The following is a 17,223-nucleotide window of genomic DNA, read 5'->3' as shown; positions in this document are numbered from 1 at the left end:
CATGCCACACCCCAGCCAACGTGCCCCTGCACTGGCAGCAGAGTCCACGATGACCTCCTCCGTGACGAGGCCCTCGGTGTTATTGAACGCGTACCTTATGGTGAACCTGTGACATGGTGCCATCGCATGGTGGTCACTCGGAAGCATGACGGCTCCCCACGCAGGACTGTGGACCTCTCACCCCTCAATAGGTTCTGTCTAAGTGAGACGTTTGCCACTGAATCCCCATTCCATCTCGCCTGGCGCATCCCAAAGGACACTTGAAAAAACGGTCACTGACGCCTGGAATGGTTATCATAGTGTGCCTTTGCGTGAGTCTGATCGTCACCTGACCACCTTCATCACGCCCTTTGGCTGCTGGCGCTACACAAGGGTACCTCAGGGCTTCCTGTCTTCAGGGGATGGCTACAATCGCCATTTTGATGCCGTCCTCTCTGACTACGAACGCAAGGAACGGTAACTTGATGACACCATTCACTATGACACTGACCTTGAACCACACTGGTGGAGGACGATTGACTTTTGAACCCAGACAAGTTCCAGTTCGCAGAGAAGGATGTTGACTTTGCTGGTTTCAGGGTCTCAGACACCACCATCGAGCCACTCCCGAAATACCTGGACGCAATCCGGGATTTCCCCACTCCAGACTCCACGACAGATATCAGGAGCTGGTTTGGCCTCGTGAACCAGGTGGCCAACTACGCCCAGCTACGTGACACTATGGTGCCGTTCAAGCCTTTCCTCAGCCCTCAGTGCAAGTTCTCCTGGTCTTCCGAACTAGAGGAAGCCTTCCAGACATCCAAGCAGGCCATAGTTGAGGCCATCAGTGAGGGTGTGGAGATCTGCGACATGCAGAGACGCACTTGCCTCCGCCCCGACTGGTCGAGGCCCTGAATTGGTTACTTCCTTCTCCAACAGCATTGCGGCTGCAGCTCTGGCATACCAGACTGCTGCCTAGGTGGATGGAGTATCACCCTCGCCGGGTCGCGTTTCCTGTCCTCAGCAGAGCAACGCTATGCAGCCATCGAAGGGGAGGCCCTAGCGCCTGGGCCCTTGAGCAGACGAAATACTTCACCCAAGGATGTGACAACCTCATTGTGGTTACCGATCACAAGCCTCTGGTGAAGATTTTCGGCGGCCGCACACTCGATGAGAATACGACCTCTCGCCTGTTCAGACTCAAGCAACGCACTCTCCCGTGGCGTTTCGACATTGTGCACCTGCCTGGTGTGAGCAATCATGCCGCTGACGCAACCTCAAGACATCCTTCTCCCTCAGGCTCAGCAAACGGGCTCTTGCTGGGCTCACAGAGTGTGGCTGAGAACACGGAGTCAGCACTCATGGCCTCCATCCGTAAAGATAAACAGGACCTTGGTGCCATCTCATGGCCCCTCCTTGCTCAAGAGACAGCGGCAGACACGTGCCTCGCCCACCTCCTTTACCTCATCGAGCATGAGGGGAAGATTGACGTGACCGACCCCACTCTAGCTAGCTTCTCATCAGTCTGCGAGCCCTTCTGCGCACAGGATGGGGTCCCGCTATACAACGACCATGTTGTTGTCCCGCCGTCCCTAAGTCGCAGAGTTCCCTTGCATCTCCACGCCGCCCACCAGGGGACTTCAGCGATGGAGCACCGCGCCCGTACCATAGTTTACTGGCAAGAGACATTCTGGCCACCAGGACCAGTTGTGCTGACTGCAACCGCAATGCCCCATCACGAGCAGCCTCAGCTGGTCTGGTTTGCCACTTCTGTTCATTCTTTGCGACCTTTAGTGTGCTGGGGGACCTCTCAAGCGATGGCGGCATGGAGTTTATGGCCGGTCGCACGGCAGACTTTCTCCGGCTATGGCATGTCAAGTACTGTGTGTCCTCCGTTGGCTTTCCACAGTCGAACAGCAGGGCAGAAGTTGCTGTGAAGTCTGCCAAGCGCCTTCTGGCGTCCAACACTGGCCCGACTGGCAAACCTTGATCATGACCGCTTCCTGCATGCGATGTTACAACTGCGCAACCCACCTGACCCTGACTGCAACCTCTCACCAGCACAGATTATTTTTGGCCGTCCACTCCGTGATTCACTTTCCTTGCCCGGCTCTCACACATCAGTGTCGTCAGATCCTTTCAATTCTGACGCTCTCGGTCCAGACACGCCTACTCCCTGCCGGAGTTTTGAGTAGAGGCGTGTTGTATGGGCCCTCCTACAAAAAGGTCACTCAAGGTCATTTGAAGCAGCTGAATATGTGACACCGTACTTCTCCAGGAGACTCACCTCAGGTCACTTTCACTTTAAAGCTTTGCACGTCCTGTTTATTTTTCAGTGATGTTTGAGATATGTGGAGGCAACATTTAATGCAGTGGATCCCAAAGACGGGATCACGAACCACCAGGAGGGGTCAAAGGTCAATGCTTTAAAAATCCTTTTAAACTGTTTTTGTCACAAAAATGGAAACAAAAACTGACTCAGTTCATGAGACGGCCTCACCGTCAGTGTGTGCAGCTTTTTACATGTCAACAATAAGTTCTGTTTGTCCACTCAGACATTCAGTCACTGCACACCGTCTCACTTTTATTCACCAACATCCTGAGGACTGAAAATCAGAACATCGAGTTTCTATATCTTCTTCTTAGCGACTAAGAGAAACTTCTACCTGAGTGAGGTCGACCCTGGTGCTCGGTGTTACACGTTTTCAGAAGCTGACCCCTCCCAAAAAATAAGTAATTTAAAACAACTTTAAAATATATAAATAAAGATGTATCTCACCCCCTCATGGGGCCCAGGTGTCAGACCCTTTTTAAAAGTGACTCTTTATGTTCATTTATATTTTTTATTGAAGTCAATCAAACTTTAAAGAGACTGAAACAACGAGAGAAAGCCAGGAAGAAAGAGACACATGCAAACAGAGAAACAAGAGAGGAGACGCAAGGCACAGGTCTGTCTGTCCCTCCGTGTCTGTGGGACGTCCAGCCGTGTTCACTCCGGACTGCAGAATCGACCTGCAAAGAGGGTGGTCTTGGTGAGGATGTGTTTGATGAAAAAGAGGAAGGGGTGGTCAGCGGTGAAGGTGAAGGGGATCTCTAAAGAGTATGCCATAAAGATGACACCAGTGGCAGCGGCTGCCTCTGTTCCCTCCTCGTTCACGTCCACATACGACTTGTGGACGACCTTGGACACGACCAGGTCGTTGGCTGGAGACATGCCTGTCACAGAGGGAGAGGGAGAACCCGCTGGTCAACCACTCAAACTGAATCAGCGTTTTAGTTTTTGTGTTTAAAATACAAAGCCATATCTCACCAGAGAAGTCGCTCATGGACACATCGAAAGCGTCCAACATGCCCATCTTCTTCAGGACCTCGTTCAGGTCGTACGTCTCCTCCAGCTTGAATCGAGGAAGCTTCACCTCCACCGACCCCTTAATCATCATGTCCGGACGAGACCAATCCACAAACTTCTGATGGGTCAGCTCCGACTCCAGCTGAGGAGGAAACAACGTCAACCATCAGGGTGTGTTTTACATATGTTCAGTGTGTGTGTTCAGTGTGTGTGTGTGTGTGTGTGTGTGTGGTCCTGTACCTTCTCCAGGCCTGTGCTGTCGTCCTCGATATCATTGGGCAGGAAGATGATCATACTGAGGTCCTCACCTACGTAGGGCATCTGTATAACCTGCAAAAACAACAAAAATTAAAACACTCAATCATCTTCCAATCAGAAGCTCTCCTTTCCACCAACCGTGTCAAACATACTTCATTAAGATGTGTTCATAAAATATTTAAATATCACTTTGCATGGTGGAAAAAAACACGCACCTTGATGTTGATCTCAGGAATGTCCCTGTATAAGAATTTGCTCTTCTGTTGCATCATCTTCACCGGCTTGGTGTCGTTCTGTACGACAACAAAGAGACAAATCAAAGTGTTCAAGCACAAAAGTTGAATAATGGACAAAATAAAGAACGGGGAGGATGAAGCACCAGAAGCTACTCCACTTAGCATGTAATGGGGAAACTGAAGTAGTTAAACCGTTTCTGATAGAGTCCTATACACGCACCTCAAGAAAGCCAAACTACATAAAACACAACAAAAATGGCAGATAGTATGAGAATTAAAAAAAGAAAAAAGCAAGTGTGCCAGCAGCAGTAGAACAATATCAAGCCTACATGAATGTCAGGGTCCCTTGATAAATGAGATGTAATCCCCCCACTTAGCTCCAAATCTCTCAACCTGGTTCAGTAATCTAAAAGAGAGACGCTCATAAACTGCCACAATACCCAACTGTGAGAACCACACCCTGACTGGTGCTAATGTTGTCGTCTTCCATTCTGTGACTATAAGACAGAAGCAGTTTGAAGAAGGGGATAAGGCAGGAAGAATGCTTGCGAGATATATAAAACAGAGAGAGGCTATGAATGCTATTCCAGCAATCAGGAATAGTGAGGGGGGCCTGGTGACTAATTCTTCAGATATTAATGCAGAGTTTAGGCATTTTTACTCCGGTTTGTTTGCTTCTGAACTACAGGCAAGCACTGAAGAAGTTAGATCTTTCCTTACTGGGTTAAACCTCCCCACTCTAAGTGAAGAACAACAAGATATGCTAAATGCACCCATTACTATTGAGGCGATTGTGGCGGTTATTAGGAGGTTATCTTCTGGCAAGGCCCCTGGTCTGCACGACTTCACAGCCGAGTTTTACAAGTGTTACGCTATAGAGCTGGCACCATTGCTTCTGGACGTCTATACGGAGGCGTTTGATACTGGGTCCCTCCCCCCATCCATGATGGAGGCAGTTATTACTGTTATCCTAAAGAGTGGTAAGAATCCAACAGATTGCAAAAGCTACAAGCCCCCCTCACTATTCCTGATTTTCACTGTTGGGCTTCAATGAGAAGATCCTGTTGAAGATTCTGTCCAATAGACTTACCAACGTTATCCACACCTTAATCCACCCCGACCAGGTGGGTTTCATCCCTAAACGTAGCTATATCAGATATATCATGTGGGCCACCCTTAACAATAGCTCCCCTGCGGCTGTTATTTCCCTGGACGCAGAAAAGGCTTTCGACAGGGTTGAGTGGCTTTATTTATTTACTACTCTGGAGTCATATGGCTTTACTAATACATTTATCAAATTGAAAAAACTTCTGTATACCCATCCTAAGGCTGCAGTGTTAACTAATGGTCTGATCTCACCCTGGTTTGACCTGGGTAGGGGGACGAGGCAAGGCGATGGAATCTCCCCAGGGCTTTTCGCACTGGCCTTGGAACCTCTGGCAACAGCTATCCGATTGGACCCCTTGATTTCAGGTGTAAAAATTGAACAATCAATCCACAAGCTTTCGTTATATGCGGATGATATCCTTGTGTTTGTCTCTGAACCAGAGCACTCCCTTCCTGCACTACTTAAAATGATAGATACATTCTCTCGCCTTACAGGCTATAAAGTTAACTGGTCAAGATCAGAAGCTCTCCCTTTAACATCAGACTGCCCTAGGAACATCTTTTTGGGCGGAAATTTTTCCTGGCCTAGCCATGGCATTAAATATCTGGGTATCATTATTCCCCCTAGACTAGTGGACCTAGCTAAAGTCAACACGGACCCCCTGCTAAACCAACTCAAAGCAGATATTGTAAGATGGGTCCCTTTATTCCTATCATTATGGGGGAAAGCTAATGTACTGAAAATGACTTGTGCACCCAAGATTTACTACCTTCTCCAGGCACTTCCAATCAGAATCCCCCAAAAATATTTCAAGCAGCTAGATGTGCTTTTTAATAGATTCCTCTGGAATAGTAAGCGCCCAAGGCTTCATTTATCGAAATTACAAAAACCGGTTGTAGAGGGAGGTTTGGGCATCCCGAATTTACTATTGTACTATTGTGCCTTTGGCCCTGGACACCTTGCACACTGGTGCCTTCCCCCAGAATGTGCCCCTCCCTGGTTTCACATTGTAAAGGACCTTTGTCATCCACTGCCACCCATCCACCTCATCACAGCTTCACTGCCTGGGGAGGTTCGAGCCCACACAATTCTGGTATCTCAGCAGAGATATTCTTGTTATCTCTGCTGGATCAATAAACCGTTTCCAGCAAGTCCATCAGCAACCGTAGTAAGCCAGATAGAAGGTTGAGTCTGGAGCTTAAAGTGAGAATTCTGGATGGTGATTTGGCTCGCGTCGTCTCAGCGTTCCAAGTGAATATAAACAAAAATAAATTCTTTTGAAAGTCTTTGAACGTCCAATTTCCTCCTTAGATTAATCTCATGTCCATCTCGATTTTAATCCAGATCTTGAAAATGTCCAAACATGTGGTGAGCCAAAGAAAAGCTTGAAAAGGCCTTGCTTGTGCAAAAGAAGATTAGAATCCAAAGATTTACGCGTGAAAAGTTGCAATTAAAATTAATTCAGTAGGAATCGTTCCTACGGCAAAAATCTTAAAAATAAAGTAAACTTTGCCTTGAAGGAAAAGTTGAAAATGAGATGAAGACAAGACGAGTTCGTCTTCCAGAAAAATTGCAGCAGGAGTTCTAACTGCTGGGCCTGGCTGGACTCGATGGAGCAGAGTCAGCCCCTTAAAGAGTTCAAAAACTCAACAAGCAACAAGCCAAAAACACAGCACCAGCCAAAGCACCAAGCACCAACAAAACCCAAACTACCCAAAAACCTAAAGTATGACTTCTGTAAAGGGATTTTATCAGGGCAAGAAAAGGGGGAGTTTCAGGACCTCCTCCTGAATGTATAGGCGTTGTCTTAACTGAAAAAGTTTTCGATTCCTCACTAAGTTTAAGAATAAGACTAAACATATGTAAATCACCATAGATTCACATCAATGTAGGTTGCATCATATATTTTAGGCTAATATATCAGGTTTAAAGGAGTGGTTATCATCGGTCAATACATTTCATCCTGATGTTTGGAAAAATAATATTTATATAAGAAAACCTTTAACAACGCAGATTAATCACATGTGAAGACTTAGTGTCTTTAAATAACGTCTTCTGTAACTAAGTAACACAATCTATAATTATGAGAGTACAACTACCATTAGACAGCTTACACATCCCAGATGGTTTTGGTCCACTTGATGGCAATGTTGTTCCACGTCCAATTCCTATTAAAATTTAATTACGCGTAATTCCTTTATTACACATCGGATTTCGACCTAAAAAAGAATCATTTTAATGTCTTTTAAATGACATTTTCGAATATCTATATGAAAAGATGCATCTGCGTTTCGTTAATACAGATTTCAACATTGGAGTTTTTCAACTGGACAGTGACTGTAGTACTCTTAATTGCTCCTAGATGGTCAGTCTAGTTTTATGGCTTTACGACAGAGCATAAAATCAGTTGGAGGGGAAAAAAAGTTCAATTTTAAACACTTAAACAAACAACAGGCATGGTTTAAATCTTCAACCTGAACATATACATTTATCATATAGACAGATAATGGTTTAACTATTCTGTTTTCCGGGAAGTCCTGAAGACATCAACAGGTTTAAGTGAACTCAAACTCCTGACTGAGAAAGACAGAGACAGTCAGTCTGCTGGACCAAAGCGTATCTGGTTGTCTTTTTGAGGATTGATAGAGGTTGTCCAAAGTTTGGACTGTGGAAAACTTTCAAAGCATAAATATCTTGGTTTGGTCTTTGACTGAAAGTAGGAAAGCTTGTTAATCAACATCCTGTTGTTATGACTTTCTCCCAAGTCCTTGGGAGCTCTCTGACATTGTTTTTTCCACTAAAAAGTTTGAGTTAATGCTTTTCAACATTAACTGGAAAATACTGTAAATTATGGTATTCCTGAGGATGCAGAATATCACAACAGCAGTATTTTAAAGAATTGTAAGAAAACATTGCGAGAACTTAGAACTAGACTGGTACAATTCAAAATACTAAACAGGATGTACTGGTCGCCCTCTAGGCTTCATGGGGTGAAATTGAGGTATAGCTCGGATTGTTGGAGGTGTGGGAGGAGTATTGGTACACTCCTCCATATGTTGTGGTCCTGTCCACTGGTACAAACATTTTGGTCAGCTATTCATGAAAACATTAAACTGATCCTCAAGGTAAATATTCCTTTCTGCCCGAGCCTGTTCATCCTAGGCGATCCTTTCCCTCTAAAAGCCCTCCCTTCAGCACAAGCAGAGTGGGAACAAACAGCCCTCATGCTGGTTAGGGAAGGTAGATTAGCAGGTGTCATATTTTGAGGGTTAGGGTTAGGGTTAGGACTGTGGAGGATACAAGACAGTCAGAAACAAAGAAGTAGTCTATCCCAGAGAGAGAGCCATGAGGCGGCGAGTAATATGTATATTCCCTGGATATTGGATTATGAAGATGCCAGAGATCCACCAGGCCCTCACACATATCCTTAAGTATATTAACTGATCTACGTAGCCGAGATACTGAAGGCTGCCTGTCTAACACCGGGTCCCACACCTGATTAACATCTCCGCCCAATATGACTGGGTAACTGCCCATCACATTGAGGTTATACTCCAACAGTCCAATAAAAGCCCTCAACATTAGGAGCATACACGTTAGCTAAGATAACCGTGATGCCTTGTATCTCAGCTAAGACTACCAAAATCCTCCCCGAATCGTCCTTGGCCTCTTTGATGCATTTATATTTGTTAACAGTGTGCTCTCATTGTATATTATGTTTGTTATTGTTTTAATGATTTGATATTTTGACTTTAAGATGATTGAGTTGATTAACCTGGCATGCGATGAGTAATGTGGGTGCGTACATTTCTGTTCATTGGTTGTTTAATAAAATCACATTAAGTGAGCACAGCTGTGGCTCTGCTACTGCTGTGTGTGTGCAAATCAGTCACGTCGTTGCGTCTACTCTGTGAACAGGTTATGGGCCCAGTTTGAGTAAAGTCAAGAAGTCATGAGTGCGCCTAGAAAAACGGAACTTGGCGGTCGCTGGTCGCGACTTTTATTTGACGGCGATGAAAAGAATTATGAACTTTGGGAGGTGAAGTTTTTGGGACACCTCCGGCTGCAAGGCCTGAAAAAGATTATTACCACGGAGCCCGAGGGTGTGGAGACACCAGAAGAAGCTGCCTCAAATGCTGAGGCCTATGCAGAATTGATCCAGTTCTTGGACGATAAAAGTTTGTCGCTTGTAATGCGAGAAGCAGCTGACGATGGGCGCGCAGCGCTAAAGATTTTGAGAGACTATTATGCAGGTAAAGGAAAGCCGAGAATAATAAGTCTTTATACTGAGCTGACTTCACTTCAAAAATCAAGCAGCGAGAATGTGACTGAATATGTTATCCGTGCAGAAACTGCTATCACAGCATTACGGAGTTCTGGAGAGACTTTGAGTGACGGGCTGTTGGTGGCTATGGTTCTAAAGGGGCTTCCTGAAACTTTCAAACAGTTTGCCATCCATATTACACAATCGGATGACCGGATAACGTTTGCAGAATTCAAAACCAAGCTTCGAAGCTACGAGGACATTGAAAAGATGCGTGCTCCAGCAGCAGAGGACAATGTAATGGCTGTGCGTACAAGACAGAGGCCTACGAGACCCGACAGTGCAGGCTCAACTGAACGGGGAGCTGAACGGGCTGCAGCGGACGTGGTGTGCTACAGGTGCGGACAGAAGGGACACATTGCTCGCGCCTGCCAGCGCAAACTGTGGTGCAGCCAATGCAAAAGCAACACTCATCGCGATGTAACCTGCAAGAGGAGAAGACGTCAGGATGCAACATGGAGAGCCACCGATGAAGGGACCGACGAATACGTATTCCTGGTGACCGATGGGGCGGCAGGATTCCAGCCAAACAGCCAGGGTGTCGACGCAAGGGGCCTGATGGTTGACTGTGGGGCAACCTCGCATATTGTCACCGACATCTCCAGGTTCAAGATGTTCGAGGATGACGAGTTCCAGGCCGGGACTCATTGTATGGAGCTGGCTGACGGCACAAGGTGCAGGGGAGTAGCAGAGCGCAGAGGAGATGCTGAGATCTGCTTGGTGGACAGTCGTGGACGTCACCTCAAAACAACGCTGAGACGGGCGGTTTACATCCCCTCCTACCCACAGGATATATTCTCGGTGCAAGCAGCGGCTTCCAGCGGGGCATGCATGACTTTCAAGAAAGGCGAGAACATTCTGGTGCACAATGACGGTACAAAATTTCCCATTCACGTACATGATAGACTATATTACTTGCATACAGTACCTAATGAATGTGATGACAGATTGAATGCCTGTTATGATTTAAAGCACTGGCATGAGATATTAGGGCACTGTAATTTTGATGATGTGCAGAGGTTAGAAGGGGTAGTTGATGGCATGAAAATTAAAGGTCCAGTAAACAAACATCAAACTTGTGAAGTGTGCGTCCAAGGCAAGTTTACGCAAAGCCGAAACCGAAAGCCTGATTTGCAGGCCAAAATACCTCTAGAGCTAGTCCACACAGATTTGGCCGGTCCAATTCACCCAGAGTCCAGAGAGGGGTACAAATATGTTTTGTCATTCACTGATGATTTTTCCAGTGCCGTGTTTGTATATTGTCTTAAGCGTAAAAGTGATACACTACAAGCAACGGAGAAGTTTCTTGCCGATACGGCGCCATATGGTAAAATTCAGCGTCTTCGATCTGACAATGGCACGTGCTCTCATTGAATATTATGTTTGTTGTTGTTTTAATGATTTGATATTTTGACTTTAAGATGATTGAGTTGATTAACCTGGCATGCGATGAGTAATGTGGGTGTGTACATTTCTGTTCATTGGTTGTTTAATAAAATCACATTAAGTGAGCACAGCTGTGGCTCTGCTACTGCTGTGTGTGTGTGCAAATCAGTCACGTCGTTGCGTCTACTCTGTGAACAATATTGTAGATGTTTTTTTATCAGAATGGCTACACCCCTGCTAGAGCTAGAACCACATGCAGCAGATACATGTCCAACCCACCCTGTGTGTAGTTTACTTGCCTCCTGGTCGAGTAAGTGTGTTTCCTGGATAAAGCCCACATCACAGTGCTTTGACTTAAAATACGCCAAAACTTTTTTTCTTTTGATGGTGAATGCAGACCCTTTACATTCAGGCTCAAATAACACAATCCGTTGTTGCTAAGTGGATGCATGTAGTGGATAGGCACCCATATATTCCATACTGCCATCTGCCAAAAACTGAAAAAGACGCCACATACAACAAACACAAAAATGACAGTAAAGATAACAACCATAGAACGAGAACTGAACCGAGAAACTCTTAAACGCGAAATAAGATCACGCTGAGCTCAAACTAAAAGTTCCATGGTCCGTGACTCATAGAAAAAGGCTGTCCCCAGAAACCAAAAACCAAACCGTTGCGGCTGAAATAAGATTACTAGGACAGCGGCGCTTAATAACTCACCAGAGCCCATCCTGAGATTGTTTATGATAAGATAGTCCTATATAAGCACAGAATTCGAAAACCAAAACAGACAATATTTATAAAGATTCCGCTTTTAGCGCCTTGTCGCTGCTTTCCAGAAACTCCAGGCGACTCTCTACGTCGGACAGGTGTAGGGCAGTAGAGTTAAGTTTTGACTCCATTGACGCAGTGGCTCGGTGGATTTCATCTAGCTTGTTGTTTTGACCACCCGAAATTTCTGAGAGAATATTGTATATTTTGTCCGTGGCCGCTGTGCCTGTTTCGCTGTCTTTAGCTGTAGCCGGAGTTGGTTTAGGGCAGCCGGCATGCTTGGAGGCGGTATCACGAGCTGTGTCGGCCACTGTTTGCCACGCCGTCAGATTAGCGCTACTAGCACAGTCAGGAGCGGTGTTGTTAGCCAGAGCCAATGTTAGCTTGATGCTGCTAGCCCGTTCTGAGGCAGACGCGGTTGTAGTCCTTGCCGTCAAACTTTTCCCTGTAATATTTTTACCGCCTGGCATTTTGTCAGAATCAGGTCTGTTGTAGACTCTGAGTAAATGAACTTTATGCCGCTCAAACACTGTTTATGTACAAAATTTAATGCCACGACGGTCGGAGCCGATCTCGAGGCAACCATTCTCAGTCCCTGTGTCACGTGACTCCAGGATTGGTCATTTTAAAAACTAGCACGATTTTGAAAGTAGCATTCCCTCATTGCTCCGTCTGCAACCTCCCCTCTGTGCTCCCTCTAAAGCCACGCCCCCTCCCTTGATTTCATCAGAGAGCAGGGAGACAGGGAGGCTGTGATTGGTTCATCAGAGAGCAGGGAGACAGGGAGGCCTGTGATTGGTTCATTAGAGAGCAGGTAGACAGGGAGGCTGTGATTGGTTCATCAGAGAGCAGGGAGACAAAGAGGCGTGTGATTGGTTCATCAGAGAACAGGGAGACAGGGAGGCTGTGATTGGTTCATCAGATTGGTACCTCGTGGCAGACATTGGTTGAAGTTTTTACAGACTTACAAACTGATACAGATGATGGATTTACTTTGTTCCTTTTTCAGAGAACCTGAGTTTTTAATTTCTATCAAGACCTAAAGACAGTTTCAACTAGAATCTAAAAAAGTGGATCTGGAGGAAATGACCGACCCTGACTTTAACAGCCTCTGTAAACACTATGATTCTTGCATTGGATGTATTGAATCTGTCTCTAACAAATAATTAAATAAACTACAAACAAGATGCAACATGATAGAAAGAGAAAATGTAAATACAGAGTAAGTGAGCGAAAGAAAGCAGCTCTTCGGCCTGTGTTACCTTATTTACTCTAAACTGATACTCCACAGTGTCCTCCTCCTTGAACTGATGGTTCCATTTTCCCTTGAAGTAGACGGCGTTGATCAGCGCCAACCGGGTCGAGTCATCCACCGAACCCTCAGCCAGCAGGTCCTTGATTTTACCTGGAGAGCAGCGACGCTGTTTAGTGTGAGGCTGGGTGTAGATACATCAGAACAGAGGAAGGCACTGCTGTTGTAGTCTAGACCACACTAACCGAGCCCAGAGCAATCAGAAGTCCGCCCGAGGCGAGACCTCAAAAAAGACTTTCTGGGCTGGTCTTGAGACCAGGAGTGATTCTGAGAACTACAACACTTGAAGGTACCTCATTTCTATTCAGGCTCTCATTGGCTAATAAAGGCTGTGAACCCAGAGTGGGAGGTCCTAATTTGGCCAAACGAAGTGTCAATCAAAAGGTCAGAGTACGGCCTCCTTTTGGATGTATTGCAATTAAGAGGAAATCTATCATGAAACCCCTTCTCATGAACTCCCACCTTGTGTGTTCTTCTCCACCCAGTCGTTGATGTTGACCCGGGCTTCCTCTGCCTTATGTTTGAAGTCCACAGACTCCAGCTCGGCGCTGTAGTGCTTCTTTGTGTCTGCGATGAAATCCTGAAATGAGAAAAGTCTCGTTTGAATATAACATCACAGAGAGAGGAAACCAGGGACTCCGAGCAGGAAGATGTAACATGGGACTTCACTGTTGAAAACATAAATTAAAATAAAGGTCATTTAAATAATTTCCTCCCTCGTTGCTTGATTTCTTTTTGCTTCCTGGTAGTTAAACCGAGCACACACCGTATTAAATCTGTAGGACTTCTCTCCGTACAGCCTGTTGGCCACACTCAGCGCGTACGCAGCGTCCTCCTTGTTCAGCTTTTTCAGCAGCTCTCCAAACTCAGCGTGGACTTCATCACCACTCTGTTTGAGGCACTGCAAAGAGCCAGAGGAGAGCTGTGTGTTAGCGTCAAACACTGAGACAGACAGAGGCACGAGCACAGCTTGTGGACCCTTTGTTGAGCTCCCCGTTAAATGATGAGAAAAGACTTCAAACATCATCAAGAGCTGATGATTTAAACCTGAAACCTCACTGAAGACAGTTAGAATAAATACAACAAATCCATGGGAGAGGTTTGAAATAATTAACACACCTTCAAGTTGTTTGATATTTTATCAAAGTTATGATATGACACAGTAATTTCCCTAAGCTGAAATGATCTGCTTGTTTTATGCTTCCAAAGTTACTCTTTGCAAATCCAAAGTCTCTCATTAAAGTTTTTGCAGATGATTGGAAACATCGTCACTTTGCATTTCTTTCGTTCAGTTTTTTGTTTTTTTTAATACAACCTGGCACAGGTACGCTGGCAGCATGCTTTGCATCTGCGACCGGATCGGGAACTGCATACTCGTTCTCATCTGAGTCTGCTCCATCATCGGCTGGTCTCCCTCCTCCGTCTTTGGTTGGTCTCCCTCCTCGGTCTTTGGTTGGTCTCCCTCCTCCATCTTTGGTTGGTCTCCCTCCTCCGTCTTTGGTTGGTCTCCCTCCTCTGTCTTTGGTTGGTCCCCCTCACAGAATCCCAGGACCTAAAGGGGGCAGGAAGTCTGTCTTATCATGCGGATCATTAAATTCAACATGTTTCGTTTTGGGTGTGTTTGGCTTCGCAGAATGATGCAAAGCGTAAAGGAAATACAGAATGCTCCCCCTGACAGAGGATGTCAGAGGACAGTAGGGCCCTTGCACTCGGCCTTCTCTCCACCTGTACTTTCACAGGAATGTCCCATCATGGTAAAAAATGATCGCTAACTTCATTTGAACCAAATTGACCAATCGTCCTGTTTTACCCACACACACAGACATCTTCCCTTCTCTGCAGTTTTTTAGAGCATGGAGACGGCTCTGCAGAAGAAGAGCTCGCAGAAGAGCCTTCAAGATGCAGATAGAGGAAGATCTAACGTGCTCTGCAAGAGCAATGAATCCTGGTATATGTAATCGCTGACGACAGTACCCTGCAAGGAGGACGACTCTCTCTGTCAGCATGAACACACTCTGCAGTTCTCTAATGGCTCATACAAAACTGTCTGCACACACACACACACACACACACACACACAGCCAGGCATGCATGAACACACAGGAGTTCCTCTCCCTAACTGATGACTCTCAGGCAGGATTACTGGATTTCGTTACCCTGGAGACTCTGAGTCACAGTCAGGTCGCTCTCAGTCCTGAAACTGTTGCTGCGTTGATCAACATCACATCTGTTGCACCACCAACATCATCATGTTGTGACTTTGGAAGCTCCCTTTCCTCTTCTCCTGCTCGATCTGCACTAGTGAAAGCTGAATCTTTACGTCCGTATCGTAATGTGTCGTTTATCACAGCAGAAACTGTGTTGAAGCTTCTCTGACAACAACGCAGCAGCCAGCATGTCCTCCTTCTAACTTTAGATTCTGCTCCAGCAGCAGAAAGCTGCTCAAACTAGGATCAATGTTGGAGATGCTTTTGAAACATGGAGAGAGGTTAGAACACAGAAAGCTTTACAGACCCATGCAGAGCTGGCTAAACACTGAAGCTACAGTGTCCACCACATGCAGAGCTGGCTAAACACTGAAGCTACAGTGTCCACCACATGCAGAGCTGCCTAAACACTGAAGCTACAGTGTCTACCACATGCAGAGCTGGCTAAACACTGAAGCTACAGTGTCCACCACATGCAGAGCTGCCTAAACACTGAAGCTACAGTGTCCACCACATGCTGACCTGTGTGAGAGGAGGGGGGGAGACAGCTCTCTGTGATGATTAGAGTTTAGACTGCAGTACTCATTTTAAACACTAGGGGGCAGAGTGACAGACTGCTCCTTTAACTTGTGTGTTGGGAATCTTCATGTAAAAACTGAACCTTCTATCGAATAAAATTAAAACAACATTTAGATTTCAAAATGTGTGAATCTGAGGAATAATGTAGAAGATAATTTAAATATCTCCTATGGTGGTGCGTCACTGCTTTACTGTACTGATATTTTTTGTCTTTGGTTGACAGCTCGTAGAGAAATCTGAACTCTTCCTCCGAGCCGGAGCAGAAGGAGCCCCACCACGGCACGGAGTGAGGAATGACAGAACTCCAGTTAGTCCAGAATGCTGCTGCTCGCCTCCTAACCGGAGTACGAAAGAGGGAGCACATTACTCCCATTCTGGCCTCCCTCCACTGGCTGCCTGTGCACTTTAGAGTTCATTTTAAGATTCTTTTATTTGTTTTTAAATCTTTAAATGATCTCGCCCCACCTTACCTCTCTGAGCTGCTCCATCCCTACACCAAACTATGGAACGACCTCCCACTGCACATAAGACACGCCCCCTCACTGTCCATTTTTAAAACTCATCTTAAAACACATTTTTATTCTTTGGCTTTCAACCCAGCATGAGACTCTGTTCTTGTTTTAGTGTTTTATTGTTTTTATTGTTTTAACCCTGTTAGTGTATGTTTTATGTTTGTGCTCTTCATGGATGTATAGCACTTTGTCACAGCTACGGCTGTTTAAAGTGCTTTATAAATAAAGTTAAGTTGAGTCGTAACTCTCTGTGCCACACCTCGTCTCCCACATAGAAAAAATAAAAAAAACCTGCAGTGACCAAAACTTGTCCTCCCGTACACGTAAGTATCTATGTGCACATGACACGATTTGAAAGTCCAGCCCCACACCTTTTCTTTTTGTCTTTTCCTGCAGTAATGAGGTGGCTTCATTCCAGCAGCACGGTGAACCAGACCCCCTGACTTTATGACATTTGAATGTCTGATTCTGCTCCAGATGGGTGTGTTAACATGCTAACTGTGACTTTTCCCTCTTTATTATCAAACCCTGTTTAGGCCAATGTGTGTGTGTGTGTGTGTGTGTGTGTGTTCTGTACCTGTGACATCTCTACAGCCGTGTTGCTTCTGGCGCCCAGCAGCACCATGGCGAGAGCTGAGGAGATGCTGAGGGGAGAGTAGAAGATATTGGCCGTCTTGTCGTCTTTGCTCAGCTCTTTGAACAAATCCAGAGAGAAGGTGTTGTTGGCCTTGGCCAGAGAGAGAGGTGGTGATGTTGAAGCCATGGCGTCCAGTAAAAAGAGGAGACTTTTAGCATCCACTGGTATCTCACTGCCCTGTATGAAGAAGATAAAACGTTTCAGACACAAGTGAAGGTGAGGAAGTTTCTCCTTCTGCGAGAAGAAGCTGAACGATCATTTGAGTTTTTGGCTCATATCCATCTTATTCAAACCTAAAGAGAACTCTGCAACGACTTGTTTTTATTTTGCAACCTCCTCCACTTTCTAAACATGTGCAGACAACATTCTCCAAAGCTAACCACACTCAGTAAAACCCCATTACTGGCTAACCAGGAGCTCAGTCCTGCTCTCTCTTCTAAAAATCCGATCTCACAGAGACGTCGTCCTGTACTCACCTTCAGACTGAAGTGATCCAGTGAAAGAAAGTAAGACTTGTTCTGGCTCTGTGGGGTTTTTCTCTCTCTCTGCGACACACCCAGGA

At 45.7% G+C, this 17,223-nt stretch overlaps 1 protein-coding gene across 1 annotated transcript; it reads right to left on the bottom strand.

Moving 5' to 3' along the window:
• Nucleotides 1-2,968: 2,968 nt before the first annotated feature.
• On the bottom strand, nucleotides 2,969-17,223 carry LOC306835123 (leukocyte elastase inhibitor-like; the record flags this gene model as incomplete). The annotated part of the gene is made up of 10 exons (XM_079361552.1): nucleotides 17,138-17,223; nucleotides 16,602-16,838; nucleotides 14,042-14,278; nucleotides 13,493-13,627; nucleotides 13,189-13,306; nucleotides 12,677-12,819; nucleotides 3,802-3,879; nucleotides 3,569-3,658; nucleotides 3,290-3,470; nucleotides 2,969-3,195 (listed from the first exon to the last, which is right to left on the bottom strand). The coding sequence occupies exons 2-10, from the start codon at nucleotides 16,785-16,787 to the stop codon at nucleotides 2,969-2,971; spliced, it is 1,395 nt and encodes a 464-aa protein (XP_079217678.1). The 5' UTR covers nucleotides 16,788-16,838; nucleotides 17,138-17,223.

Source organism: Symphodus melops, assembly GCF_947650265.1.
Source record: "Symphodus melops genome assembly, chromosome: 14".
Classification (NCBI taxonomy): domain Eukaryota; kingdom Metazoa; phylum Chordata; class Actinopteri; order Labriformes; family Labridae; genus Symphodus; species Symphodus melops.
This window is presented reverse-complemented; position numbering and strand designations above follow the sequence as displayed.